Source organism: Phalacrocorax aristotelis, chromosome 3 (genome assembly GCF_949628215.1).
Source record: "Phalacrocorax aristotelis chromosome 3, bGulAri2.1, whole genome shotgun sequence".
Taxonomy (NCBI): Eukaryota; Metazoa; Chordata; class Aves; order Suliformes; family Phalacrocoracidae; genus Phalacrocorax; species Phalacrocorax aristotelis.
Genome location: NC_134278.1, coordinates 68283987 through 68299022, shown reverse-complemented (window position 1 = coordinate 68299022; position 15036 = coordinate 68283987). Strand labels below are relative to the sequence as shown.

The following is a 15036-nucleotide window of genomic DNA, read 5'->3' as shown; positions in this document are numbered from 1 at the left end:
CAGATTCTGCCATGAAGCATGGTTACAGATGTTCTATATATGTTAGGTGACGCGTCGTCTCAGCAAATTAGCTTCCCTGTTGTTTTAAGACCTGCCCTTATGACACCTCCGCACTGCAGACAGGATAAGAGATAGTAACTTTCAGCGGCAACAGCTTTTTCATTAGCATTTTCCTAACAAAAATATAGTCTGTCTTCTTTTTTTTTAAACTAAGTAATGTTGCTGCAACATATTCATCTACTGCACGAGATCAACCTGAGTCACAAATGATAAATCTGAAGAGTATATCCTGTAACACATGATCCTACAAAGTTCTTTGAAAAGAGAATATTTGTCCTACCTACTGTGTTTAAGATTTAATCTTTTCAGTGCCTTAAACCAATTTTCGTAAATGTTTTGATAACAAATGATTTCAAGAATAATGTTGAATTGTGTGAAGTATTAGCTGTGCAAAGTCTTTTTTGTAGGGGAGTTTTCAAATTGTTTTAAAAACATCTTAAAAGAGGTGTTGACAGTGTGTTCATAATGTTTGCAAAAGGACATCAACAGTACTCTAAATTCCAATGCAATACTGGTACTGATTAGGGACCAGAACAGGCTGTCATGTGAAAAGTACAATGTGTGGTGCTGGATGATCCTGTTAGAATCAAAGTAGATTCACCATTGAAATTAAAAGTGTGTTTGTTTTCTGAGTTTGACTTTTGGAATTATTTTTCCAGGCACTCCTCAAATTCCTTTATGCATTTATCTCAATTAATATGGCTGAATTTCACTGCCCACCATAACATCTTAAAACCCAAGGGAAAGACTGTGGAGTGAGACAGCAGCTTGAATGAGGTGCTGGTATTGTTTACAAATGTTTTGCTTCTGAAGAGTGTTTCTGAAATTAGCCTGAGTGCTACCTGTGAAGATAAGCCAACAATGACTTTTTTACATAAACTGTTTGCTCTGTTTGCAAATGTCTAAAATATTTCATGATCTCAGAAGAGAATAGTGCCGTTTGACACGATACAGTCATTAATATTGTCAAAGCACTGAAGACAGATCTCCAGCAATATGCTAATAAAAACCTGATGAAGACCAAAAATGCTTGTCAGTGAACTACAGAATTTCTGTCAGCAGCCTTCTGCTGGCATATATTGATGCTGTATTCATGAAGATAGGAAGAAAAGTTATTAGCTGTTTATAAAGAACATTTCAAAGAATAAAAAACGCTGTAATATCCAAGTTATGAGATAGGAGGCAAACTGCTGACAACAGGCACTACAAGAGGAGGAGGAGGTGGGAAGGAATAACGTAGCAGCATCTATTACATGTGTGAAAAAGGATGCCAATGCATTTGCACAAGAGATGATACCAGAAACTGTAAAGTAAAACACATCTGGCTGCCCACTTGCCAAAGGACCACTCCTTTGCACCTTGCAGAGGGAGACACTCCTCCCTATTTTCCCCACATGGCATTAACATTACCAGAATGATTCCTGCGTATCAATAAAATGGATCCGAGGCTCACTGGGATAGGGTCTACCAGGCTACTCTGAACAATTTGGTTACCAAAATAATTAATTTCCTCCAAGGAAGGAGGAGTATCCAGTGGTGGTCAGGCTGTTCCATGGTTCTTTTGTTATCAGGCACTGTTTATACATAAAGAATTGGCTTTTCATATCAAATTAAAGGGATAAATACTCCATTCCAAAATTAGAAATGGAATTATGAGAATTATGAGAAAACACATTGCCAATGTATGAGAACTCAGCTGCATCCTCCCACTGTTTTTTTGGTGTCTCTCCTAAGACAACATTGAAAAGAGATGCGGGCTGATTGTAATATATCTTTTTTCCAGAAATTTTTTTCAGTATGCTTTTGGGTTTTTTGAACTGAGGGTAGATTCCTACCGCCTGTCCCAAACTAGTCCATCCTCTGTATGTTACACAACTCCACTAGCAGGTTGCAAAACTCATCTCTCTAAAAGATGCATCAAAGTGAAACCCACGTTAGCGCTGTGCACACCCGCTTATCTCTAGTGGTTTGTGGACAACATACTAGGCAGAAACAACAGCGAGCAACTCTGAGAGTGGTTCGGTCTCAGCTGTGGGTAGCCCCTGGGCTACCTGGGCTCTCTGCAGGTGACCCTTCCACCGGTGTCATTTCGCACCGGAGCGGTACTGCGCGAGAAGGGCTCGGTGCAGGGTTGTGTTTCTGGAAGAGCTTTTCCTTCGTGGCTCGTACCTTTCTGGGATCAGCCTCATGAAGCCAGGTGAGAGTCAGGGTCTGTACCAACACGGGAGCGCGCGGGCACCAGCGAGAAAGCCGTGAGACCCTCGCACGTACGGGCCCGAGCAGGGACAGTCGCCCGCCGGCCCGTCCCGCCGGTGCAGCGGAGGACTCCGAGCAGGCGGGACAGGCTCACCCTCCGGTGCGCAGGGAGCCGCGGAGGGGCGGGGCAGGGCGGGGCAGGGCCCGGCTGGACGCGGCGAGGGTCGCAGCCCCGGCCCTCAGGCCTGACTGAAACACAAGCCCGGACGGAAGCCGCGGCCGCGCCCGTGCCCGTGCCCGTGCCCGTGCCCGTGCCCAGCCCATGGGGGAGGGTAGGACAAACCCGGAGGAACGGCGCCCAGCAAAGGCCGAGCGGGCCGGACACAGGCGGCCCGGCCGAGGCCACCTGAAGACCCTCAAGGGGCGGCAGCCCCGCCCCTCCTCTTTACCCTCGCCTTGCACCGGGCCCTGCCTCGCTCCCGCGCCTCCCGGCGGGTCCGCTCCGCCCCCCACTGCCGGGGCGGCTCGCAAAGCATGATGGGGCTTGTAGTCCCTCCCGCCGCCCTGCCCCCTCCGAGGCAGCTCCGCCGAAACTACATCTCCCAGCGGGACGGGAGGCGCGCCCCGGGCGTCCGTGTCCAAGCCTGCACGGGGCGGGGCGGGGGGGGCCGGTCCCGCTAGGTCGGGCCGCGTGGGCGGGGCTTCCCTTTCCCTACCGCTCACCCGCACAACTCGTTCGCCTTCGGCCCGGCAGCGGCAGCAGGGGAGGACGGGTCTGCCGCCGCCGCTCGGGGCTGACGGCGGACATCGCTCGCGGCTCGGCGGCGCGTGCCTGCCTGTGTGCGCGCGCGCGCGCGCGCCTGTGCCGGGGGCGGCTCGCGGGTTTGCGTGGGCCGGGGGAAGGCGAGGGGCTGCGCGGACGGGGAAGCGACGGGAGCGGGGCTCCGGCGTCGGCACCCGCTGCCCGCCTCGCTGCTCTGTGCCCGCGGCCCGCCCGGCGGCGGCGGCGGCGATGGGGGAGAGTTAGCGCTGTGGCCGCGCTCCAGCGGCTGGAGGAAGGGCCGGGCCGGCGTCGCGGTGTCCCCGCCGGGGCTCGTGCGGGGGACCTGCCCGCCCTCTCGGCGGGAAGCGACCGACTGACTGACCGACCGACAGACCGAGCGCGGCGGGTAGTGCGCGCCTGTGTGGTCCCGTCCCTCACCGCCTCCCCCCGCGGGCGGCCGCCGTTGCGGCGGCGGTTACCGCCTCCCCCTGAAGATGAAGAGGTGGCAGCTGCTGCTTGCGGGTCTGGCTGCTGGGGGGAAACCGGGATAGAGGCTCCCAGAAAACAACGGGGAGAGAAAGTCGCCGCTCTCCGGCTCGCCGAGGGGGCGCTGGGCGCTTTTCTCACCTCGCTCCGGGCAAAAGCGCAGCGAAACTAGGGACGGCGGCGGGGAGGGGGCGGGATGCGGGGGGCGGCCCGGCAGCCCCGCGGGCCGTGGGCGAGAGCCCGCGCGGCGGCGGAGCGCGACCGCCCGCCGCGGCCCTGAGGCGGGCGAGGATGGTGGAGGGAGGGCGAAGTCCCGGCAGAGATCTCCCACCGGCGGCGGAGCCTCCGTGTCCTGTCCCCCGCACCCTCCCTCGGGCACGGCCGCCCGCCCCGCGGGGCTGAGGCGCTGGGGAGCATGGGGCGGCGGCGGGGACCTGCGGTGTAGGGGGAGGCGGGGGCTAGGCGCGGCGCCGTGAGGCGGGGGAGCGGCGGAGGATGAGGACCTGCTCCCGGGGCGCTGGTGTGTGTCGCGGACCGGCCCTGCCCCGGGCTGCCTCGGCATCGGGGGAATCCGCGCCGGTGGAGGCGTGAGAGGGGGCAGGAGGGCCCGTGGGAGCCCCGCGCCCCGGCGCGGCGCGGAGCGGCCGCCGCCTCCCGATCAATCGCGGCTTCAGGAAGAGGAGAGCTTGAAGTGTTTCTCGGAAGCTGGAGTTGCAGCCTGGTGTCCTTCTTACCTCCACCCCCCCCTTTTTTTTCTTTTTTTGCTTTATGATTTATTATGCGTGTCTCTTGAGGGAACGTTTTAGGAATGGTCGTTTTTAGCAGTGAAATATGCTGCGCAAAGGAGGATTATAACAAATCTCTATGAATGATAGACTCGATTGCTAAACCTTGCCTTGACCAACCTTCTGACCCTCGGAGAAATCTCTCAGGGTGTGCGTGGGAAGGAGGGAAAAAAAAAACCCCTCCCATTTGAAAATAAACTTGAAAAAAAAAAAAAGACTAAAATTTTTTTGGACAGCCTAACTGCTTTATAATTACTTTTTTTTTTTTGGTCTTGTTTTGTGATAAGTTGATTTAAAAAGGATTGTCCTACGTGGTTGTTTTGTAACTGGTGGAGGAAGGAAGGAAGGATCCCTCTCAAGCGTTTCTGATATGACAGCTTTGGTTTCTGAAGAGTTAACTGGTGTTTGCGTGATACACCTATTGCTAGTCTGGTAGCAGACTTTTCATCTTTTTATTTGCTTTTTCATTAACTGGGGCTGGTGGAGAGGGTTCTCTTGGTCAGAAGAATATTTGCACATATATATATTGTATATATTTTTGGTGGGGTTCTCCCCACATTTTACTCTCTCTTGATGACTCCTGGAGGTGGTAGTGGGCCCATGAAAGACTGCGAATACAGTCAGATCAGCACACACAGCTCTTCGTCTCCCATGGAGTCTCCCCATAAGAAGAAGAAATCAGCACCCAAGAGAAAATGGGAGGTTTTTCCTGGAAGAAACAAATTCTTCTGCAATGGGAGGATCATGATGGCTCGACAGACTGGAGTCTTCTACCTGACTCTTGTTCTCATCTTGGTCACCAGTGGACTCTTCTTTGCGTTTGAGTAAGTGACATTAAAGTCTTCATATCTTCCTTCTTTTCCTCACGTTATTTATTTTCTGGCTGAAAGCAAAGTAAACATGTTTATCCAGATGTCATAGAGAATGCTGACTGAATTCAGCTAATGTTGGTTTATATAATTGAAAATATGATCTGATAAATGCTGAGGGGTGCACAATCCTGTTTTGGTTATCATACTCTGTGGAAAACTGATGTTTGAGGATTAAGATTGTAGTGCTTTTATATCACAGGTTTCCAGTTCTTGCTGATGTTGCAAGAGGAGTGTAAAACAGCAGGTTTGGGTTGGTCAGGAAATGATGTAGCTTCTTGTCTGTCAGTTACTTTGCTGAGAATCAAAACTGGCAGATGCAAAAATACTTACGTTTTGTCGCAGAACTGAATGCCAGAAAGCAATAACTTTTGTTAGTTGATGAATTAGGCCTTTCTTCTTTTTTTTTTTTCTTTTGAAGTTGTTTAATACCTTGTAGATGACAATTTGAAGTTAGGTAAAAAAAAAAGCTGTACAATTTTGCATGTACTTAGCTTTCCACCACTAGGTAACAGCATTACTTGCTGTTTGTGATGTGAAGTTGTATGCGAGTTTGGTCTCAGTTTAAGCTATGTTTGTTCTGGAGTTTTGGGGTTTTTTGTGGCCTTCTGATGTCCTTCTAGGTTTTTTTTTTCTCTGTTGCTCCCAATCTTCAGGAGTCCCTTTTATCTATATAAAGTGAACACACAGTGACAGCAAATCAAATATACTGATTTTTGCACTGGTGTTGGAGTAGTTAATTTAACTATATGTGACAATAAAGAATTAAGCACTTGATATGAACAATACAGTTCACCTTTCATTTACTTTTTTTAAAAAATGCCAAGTACAAAGGTGCTCACACTGCCAAAACACTTGCTATAGTAATAATTGAATTATTTTTAAAGAGTTAATGCCTCTTTACCTGTTCTAAACTATTGTAGCCTGATTTGTGGTTTGTGGCAGGCAAAAATTCTTAAAAATACATACACAGCTCTTACTGTTTTCTTGAATAGGAACTATTATTTATAAGTAAGTTTCAGCACTGCCTCCAGAGATTCTGTTTGCTTTGCTAAGTGATATGGTTGAACACCAAAGGACATTTATCATTTGGCGCCTTCAGGGAAGAGATAGTGACATTAGCAAGCCCTAAATTGTGCCAGTTAAAGGTAGACCATATTAACATACTGGTAGCAGTAAAGAAGGTAAAAATGCTCATCAGGTAACCAGTGGCTGAATATATGAGCTCAGTCTTTAGTGGGCTCCAAATTACTTTAGAGGGATTTATTAATTGTAAATCTTCTGCAGACATTGTGAAGCTGCTTGAACATCCTTTGAGTAGTTCAAATAACATAGTTGATGGTATCCATGTACTGCAAGTGTGTTTACTTTCCTGGTTTGAAAGAGGTATTAAAGGTGTAATCTGATAGTATTGCATCAGGACTGGGTGCTACTCTATCTTTGCCATGATTAGGCCTAGTGTTGGAAAGCTTTTCTGTGTAGGCTGACACTTAGATCTGTGCATGGCCTCATCATCTTCAGTAGAGCCTCTGAAGGCAAGCACTGGACTCCCTGCAAATACCAGAACATAAATGTAGGATCAAAACTGTAATGTTTTATAATCATGATTGTAAAAGTTACCTTTTAAGACACCATTTACAGTTTATTTGTATGTTTTAACACTGATGCTTCAGAGATAACTATTTTCTGCAGCTGTGTGATTCAGAACTGCTAAAGCAGGATGAGCTGCTAGCTGTTCATCACCTTCTGATTTCATTAGTATGGGAGTTATGTGCTCTACCGGAGTTGACCACTACAACTTCTGTCGTGTCTTTGAGCTTATCTGCAGTGTAACCATATGAGAAGGACAACATTTTTAGTCAATCTACAGCATTTTGATATATTATTGGTGGTTATCTAACCAGAAGTCTTGATGCAGGGAAAAATCTTTGGCTTTATATAACTATATAAATTTTGTGTGTATGTACCAATCTTGAGTCATTCTTTTATCACTTGCACTCTCCTTTAAAGGAAAATGAAAGTAGAGGTTGGCAATGATATTTCTTTTTTATAATAATAAGGTAGATTTTGGTCTTTAACAAGCACTTGCACTGGAAAAGTATTACTCATCCTCTGAAGGCTAGTTAAAAAACAAACCTGGAGACTGAGAATGGTGTTCAGCATGCTTGTGATGTTTGAACTGCAGAAGCTTGTTAAAGTTACAGAGAAAAGAGGGGTGTCTGATTAAACAGTGTTACTTTGAAGTAGTTTCTAATTGTCTCTCTTTATTGACCAGTTGATGACATCTTAGTTGTTAGTGTCACTTCCACTATTTGGCTGATTTGGTTATGACTCTCCTCATTAACCAGCTATTTACAGAATATGATGGAAATGTGTTTCAGTGCTCTGTGTACACTTGGGGCAAAGTAATTTTTTGAATGGGCATGTGCTTTGTGTATCTGAACTGTAAGGTCAAACTGTCGTTGAAGAGGAAGATGCCCTGCATGTTCTTGGAATTGTTTGGTCTTTTTGCTGCAGTTGAAATAAATTGTTTTGTTCCCTTTGATTTTGGAAACTGGAAAACAGGTCCTCGTGTTCCAAGTAATTCCCTGGTTGCAGACAGTGAAGAGGGGGAGTAGGAAAGATATGACTCTGACAGCTGATTCCTGGGAAAGCCTCATGCTAACAAACACTTGTCCTCTATCCTTTTGGCTTCGTTTGTTTCTCTAACATGATTTCCCCCCCCCCCCCCTTTTGTTTTACTCTTGACACCCATTCATCCAGAGCTGTATCTCACATGCTTTGGAATCCACTCCCAGTGAGAAATATATTTCTCTGAATCAACAAATCCTAGCTCTCCAAAAGCAAACATATATCATATATCTTTACCTGTATAGCTTTTGACACTGAAACATGCCTTTTTAATCTTTGCTTCTTCATATTTATGCTTCTGTGCTTTTTCCTGCCTACTTTATTCAGCTCCAACTTTCAGCTGGTTTTATTCCTTTCTCTCTGACTTTTATCTCCCATATACTCCAAGTACATCACCAGTTCTTCCTTTTATCATGTCACTGTTCTTTTTCATTTTCAAAGAGGTAAGCCAGGATTTGCTTAAAAGAAAAACAACAAACCGTAAGCTTTCAAGCAGGTGAAATATTTAGAATTCCTGCCTCCCTCCCCTTCTGAAGGAAGACAATGCAAATAACAAGCAGTTTTATTTCTGTAACTTGTCTATTAAATGTATCATTAATTGCTGCAAACACTTCTGGGTCCAAGAGGGATGCTGTGCTTGAGGTATTCTTAAAAATTATGCTGATTTTAAAATGCTCAAGATAAGGCACCACAAATTAATTTGTCTTTAAAATTTGACAGAAAGACAAAAATTATTTGTCTTTAAAATTTGGGTATGTTATTTTTTCTTGGAAATATATTTCCTAACTCTAGCTGTGTGATATTTAGCTGTTTTTCTTTTTTTCTTCAAATTTGGCTTTGTGTAGAACTTCCTTTTTTTTTCTTTGCCTTGCCCCATTACATAGACATACAAATTTTTTTAAACTATTTAGTGCTCATGTAAAAGCTTGGAAAACAAATTCCTTTCCCAAGAGCGAAGATAGCATCCATAACTGAAGAACGGATCTCACTGCTGTACCTAGACAGTTCAACCACTGTATTTACATATATGTAATGTCCTTTATTGGTGCAATAAAGAGAGACAAAACTAAGGCACTTCATGCTTTCTGCTCTTATTCAGCTAGGTATACATACTCAGAAGAGAAAAGAACCCTTTATGCCTATGGTCATCTGGGGGAACTGTTCTTGTAGGTTACAGGAAAGCAAAATGGAGGGTGAATGACACATTTAAAACAGTAGCATATGTAAAATAGACATCTTGTTGAATGGCAAATCTTGTATGGATGCACAAGCTCCACGAGTTCCAGAGTGGCGGTAAATGAACTTGTGTGCTTTGCTAATGTGAGTTAACGCTGTCCCTGTCTGCCAGCTTCCTTCCTTCTTGGACCTCACTGTGCAGGTAGCAGAAAGGAACATGTCTGCACCTGAACTGCTTCACTTCAGGCAGGCCAATTAAACTTCCCGTAAAAGGTGGGTTTAAGCGAAGATGCTGACTGAACTGAATTGACTCAGGCACAGTCATGCTTCCCTCTGTCAACTCAGTTGCAGGGTGAGTAGCTCTGGAAGAAGGTTGGAGCAGATGGTAGGATGCCGGAAGGGCTGAAGCAGTGCAGCTCTTTTCTCTGTAAATGTGAGTCAGAGCCCTATCGCTTCTGATACAATTTGACACTTGCACTGATTCAACAAAGTGGAGATTATTTTTTTTGAGCCAGTTAAAACTTGATTTTTGTGAGCATTTGTGTAATGTCACTGTTTTTCAAAAGATGGATGTTGGAAAATTATTTAAACTGAGACTGTTTATGTGCATATGTGTACAAATCATTGCTTTCTATCTGCTCTTGCAGTTGCTGGCAGCCTGCTCCATGCCTCCCACTTTGAAAACCAGTGTGACTGGAGGACATTCATGAGTCACACTTTCTGATGCGGTGTAGACTGTTCAATATTGAACTTCTATAGCGCACGCAGTGGCAAAGTGGTGCAACTTGCTGCTCACTGTGACAAACCTCTGTGTGTAAACACTGATGTCAGTAAGCTGAGCATTTTCACTGTGGTATCAACAGTCATCTTCATCTTATGGCAAATGTTTTCTGCTCCTGCAAGAGGTGGATTCTTAGTGTGAGGTTGTATTCTAAGTAGGTGGAATGTTCTTCATCTAACAATGTCCGTTATCTTTCTTCCTCTGCTCTTAAGATAAGTAGGTTACTTGTGTCTTTTGCTGACCATGTCCTTAACCTACAAGTTCCTTAGAAGGAAGTACTACCAATCTGATTTAACTGTTAAAGGCTGCCATAAACTTGTAGGGCATTTCCCACTGAAGATGTCCAAATTTATTTTAAAGCAAAAATCATGGCATATGAACTAAAATGATTGTTCAACAGAGAACTGCATCCTTTTCTACATGGAAGACAGTAGCTGCCTAATAGTGCATAGTGGTGTAGGCAAATTCAGTGTGTTTTTCCCCTCAGTTTTGTTTTTAAAAAGATCTGTCATTAAAATTAAACCAGAGCAATATTTCTGTTTCTCATTTTGCCATATTATGTATATCTGATAACGTAGAGAAAAAGTCATCGAGTACAGTAAGCCTAACCTGTAGGGTTTACTTTTTGTCCTGAGTGTATGTAGATACACGAAATGATATGGAAAATTCCTAAGGGATGGTATGCATTCCAACCAGATGTTGTTTATTCTTTGCACTTAAGTTACCCTGAAAATGTTACCTGTCAGAACCAAATATCATTCAGGTACAAAGTATATGTGATACTTTTTTACCTTGACAAGGGACTTTCTTTTCCTTGGTCACAAAAAAGTTTACTTAATTCACTTCTAAGTTTCCCAATGATCTGTGCAAGTGTGTATCCTGAAGTTTCTCCCTGGCCAAAAGGGAGTAGTTTTGTACTACCTTATTTTAAAGTAGCACTTCACTGAGCAGGTACATCAGTTTAAAATTTGAAACCTGCTTTGAATGAATTATGTGATATAAATTGAAATCCTTTTACCCGGAAGTGTACTAATAGCATTTGATATTAGGTCATGCACCTCTACTTTTCAAGGCTAGGTCTATTTATGTGGAAATGGATAATGACTAAATGCTTCATTTTTCAGAGTAAAATTTTGTGAGGATAATGGAAGGATAACTTCTCTTGTTTATCAAAGTATACCTTCTTCCCCTGAAACTGCAGAGGCTTTTTATGGTTTTGTAACACTAATTCCCTTCCCAAAAGAAATGTTAAACAGCTTTTTTTTCTGAGGGTGGGGTTTTTTTGTTGTTGTTGTTTTTTAATTCAGCTTAGTTGATGGCCTTTATCTACTGCTTCATGGAGAAGACAAGTTTTGAACATAATTTTTTTGTCTTTTAATTTACTCCTTTCTCACCTATAGTTCTACTTACTTCCACCTTTTCTTTGCAGAGATGGAGGGAAATGAAAATAGGGAGTGTAACGGTGTAAGAAGTGGTGTTGGCCTCTCAGATACCATGTTCTCTCAGGACCTTGAGGAAATCACTGTGTAGCTTTAGATCATTGATACATGTGCATCTTCAGAGTGAGATGTGAATGTTTGTAGTCTGCTTCGCCTGATGCCACTCTAACCCCTTGGAGAAAGAGGGGAAATTCTGTCACAGACTGCTGGGCGGTGGTTTTCTGCTCTCATCACTGCTCAGAATGATTGTTGTAGATAGGTGTAAATTCTCACCTGGGATATTTGATATCCCTTCCAGAGTGGGGGTGGGGGGGAAGGTAATTTCAAAAGTTTGGTTGAATAGAATAGACTATTTCTGTTGGAAGGGACCTACAATGATCATCTAGTCCAACTGCCTGACCACTTCAGGGCTGACCAAAGGTTAGAGCATGTTGTTAAGGGCAATGTCCAAATGCCTCTTAAACACTGACAGGCTTGGGTCTTCGACTACGTCTTCAGGAAGCCTGTTCCAGTGTTTGACCACCCTCTCAGCAAAGAAATGCTTCCTAATGTCCAGGCTAAACCTCCCCTGGTGCAGCTTTGAACCATTCTCATGCATCCTGTCACTGTATACCAGGGAGAAGAGCTCAGCACCTCCCTCTCCACTTCCCCTCCTCAGGAAGCTGTGGAGAGCCATGAGGTCACCCTCAGCCTCCTCTTCTCCAAACTAGACAAGTCCGAAGTCCTCAGCTGCTCCTCATAGGACATTCCTTCCAGCCCTTTCACCGCCTTTGTTGCCCTCCTCTGGGCACATTCAAGGTCCTTCAAATCCTTCTTAGATTGTGGGGCCCAGAACTGCACACAGTATTCAAGGTGAGGCCACATCAATGCTGAATACAGCAGGATAATCACCTCTTTTGACCAGCTGGTTATGCTGTGTTTGATACTCCCAGGATGCGGTTTGCCCTCTTGGCTGCCAGGGCACATGGCTGACTCATACTGAGCCTGCTGTCATTTCATACAAACAGTGTATATCATTGATTAGCTACCCTCTGGATGACTGAGAAATTTTCTTCCTTCAGAATGAAAAGAGAAAATATTAGTCTGTGCAGAACTTGAAAGAAACTGTTCTGTTCACTCTTTTTTTTTTTTGTGGTGGTGGTAGGGATGGAAAAAATACTTTGTTAAAAGCATCTGAGCTTATTTGTAGGTTCACTAGAAACTGAAATTTGAACTGGATGTTAAAAATACAAATTTTCTTTTAATGACTAAGTTATACCTTTTAAGTAGCTAAAAGCAAAACCAAAACAAAACCTTTTATATTGCCTTTCTGGTGGAAGGGGTGTCTCCATTCTAGTGCAGCATTAAACTGTTAGTTGTAATATTAAAATATGAACTTATTAATGAGAAAGTGAAGATGACTGTAGAAGAGGAGAAAGCTGAGAATATTTTTAACTTTCTAAGCTGCATGATTGTTTCAAAGTAGCCAAGTCAAAAAACCTACTGACTTAAAATACTGGGACATTTTGAAAAATTGCTTAAAATGTTTTAACAAGTTTATCTAGGAAATTTTTGTTATCCTGATTGATGATCCTTCTAAGTGAGGCTGTAGTTCCTGATATTTGAGTACCAGACTGCTAGTAAAGGTTTGTACGTCTCAATGCTGCTTGTCTTTCATTTGGCAAAGCTGATGCAAAAAGGGGAAAAATCCCCTGAAGTCAGCTGGAACTGCCAAAGTTTGCTAAATGTCATATAATTAACTCCCATTTTTTTCACAACTTAATACAAAAACTCTAAAGTAGTTAAACTTTTTACAAACTAAAGAAACAGACTAAAATCAAGAGATCAAGAAGTCTATATGTAATAGCCAAAAATAAAATTCTGTTCATGTTTCTCACATTGCAGAAGTATATAAATGTTACTAACATAAAACATACTTAGGGAAGGAGGCTGAAGTGTTTTTGAGTTTGTTTTGTGTAACACACACCCTGTCCCTTACCCTGTTGTACGTGTTCATAGTCAAACTCCTGTTCGTACTGCAGTTACTAGGCAAAGGGGGCTTTGTATTTGCACAGCCGGACCATGGGCTTTCTGCACTGTGCATTAGCAAAGATCTTAACCAATTGCATTGCAGAACTTTAACTACTAAGGTGACAGTGTGCTGTAGCGCTATGTGATTATTCAGCTTCTGGATCCCTGATCACTTCCTTTTCATTAGTATCTGTAGGGTTTATTCACATTATTGTGGGATGGTGGCTAATGAAGTCCTACATAATGAGCTTGGCTAATGAGATCACAGCGGGTTTTGTTTTATGTTTTTCCACTCCCGCTGTCCCCTTAAGTTGCTTACTGCAACATATACTGGCAGCATGTGTTTGTCATGCATATGCAGTCACTTCAGCTTCTTTAATATTTACTCTTATTTAAAAAAATACAAAATGGGTATTAAATAGAATACTGAGAATTAAATTGAAAACTGAGAACCTGAACTCAGAAGTTGAGATATACATAAAATCAGCAGTTTGTGAATTTCATGTTATAGTTTAATTGCAAGATAACACTGTTACATTGTCTGCATTGAGTGAATGTATGAAATAGATTTGTGGGTTTTAGTATATGTTTCTTATACCTATGATCAATATATATTAGTACTTAAGAGCAGGGAACAGATATACTAGAATTTGGTATTATTTTAGCATAAACACTCTGTATATTACTAGAAGTTACGAATACAGATTAAAAAACATTGGCAGGGATCAGAAGCGTCTTTCCCCCCTTAGGAAAAGGAGTACTAATACAAAATCTTTGTTTCTGACTATGATAAATTTTGTGTACTCTCTTTTTTGAGCTGTATGGATACCAGGAAATAGCAGTCCTGGTCTTGCATGTTCAGTACACTTAGCAGATATCCCACTGTTTGTGAATGCTATGTTACAGGGTAAAAGCAAGTGTCAGACTGGCCTGTACTTAAATTTTGCTGGCATGCTTGTTTGTGCTCATGGTGCGGGTTTTCATGGCACAACTATCTATGCGTGTTCCTTAGTAGATACTGTTTTGTTGGTAAAAAGAGATTTCTAGTGTTGAATTTGAATGTGGAAGATTTATAATTTTTCCACATTTGGAACTAAGTAAAGCAGTTAAAAGCACTAAGAAGAAAAGTAAAAGCTAGAATAGCGGTGACCTCTCTCTCATCAGTGTTGCAACTCCGTAATAAACTTGCTTCTTGTGAATGTGGTTTCTTTAGAGCTGAAGCTCATAATGCTTCTATATAGTGAAAAAATACTGCTTTTAAGATACTTTCGTTATTCAACATGATTTGAACTCTTTCTAGGGCTGGACAGGCATTGGGTGTGGACAAAAACAAGTAAACTTTGTCATTAGTAGACTGGTACATGAAATGTGTTGTATGGTGTGATATAAAAGATTGGAGTGCACTGTATGAAGTGTGTAGTCACTTCTGATTTGCCTCAGTGAATTAGCCTAGAGAAGAGAAGGCTCACGGGGCATCTTACTAAAGTAAGTGTCTGTCTGGGGAGGGGGAGTTAAAAAAAAAACCAAAAGGAGCCCTGGACTCTTCTCAGAGGTGCCCAATGACAGGACAAGATGCAATGGACACAGAATGAAATACTATTTAAACACAAGAAAAAGTGTTGGGGATTTTTTCATTTGTTTGCCTGTTTGGTTTGGGATTTTTTGCTGTGAGGGTGATTGAATGCTGGCACAGGTTGTCCAGAGAGGCTATGGACTTAATGAAAACCAACCTGATGTAGACCTGAACTGTCTCCTCTAGCTGACCCTGCTCTGAGCTGGGGAGTTGCACTCAATGATCTCCAGAGGTCCCATCCCACCTCAGTCATTCTCTGTTACCTGT

The 15036-nt window shown here is 43.6% G+C and overlaps 1 protein-coding gene across 4 annotated transcripts in view; it reads left to right on the top strand.

The window, feature by feature from the left end:
- Positions 1–3984: 3984 nt before the first annotated feature.
- The window catches only part of ZDHHC14 (zDHHC palmitoyltransferase 14), a 121650-nt gene continuing 110598 nt past the window's right edge, over positions 3985–15036 (top strand). For 3 of the 4 annotated variants that reach the window (XM_075087858.1, XM_075087859.1, XM_075087857.1), the window contains exon 1: positions 3996–5114. In XM_075087858.1, coding sequence (XP_074943959.1) covers positions 4864–5114 — 251 coding nt within the window. In that variant the 5' untranslated portion in view covers positions 3996–4863. Of the gene's footprint in view, positions 5115–15036 lie in introns of all 4 variants that reach the window. The other variant, XM_075087860.1, reaches the window with a different exon arrangement.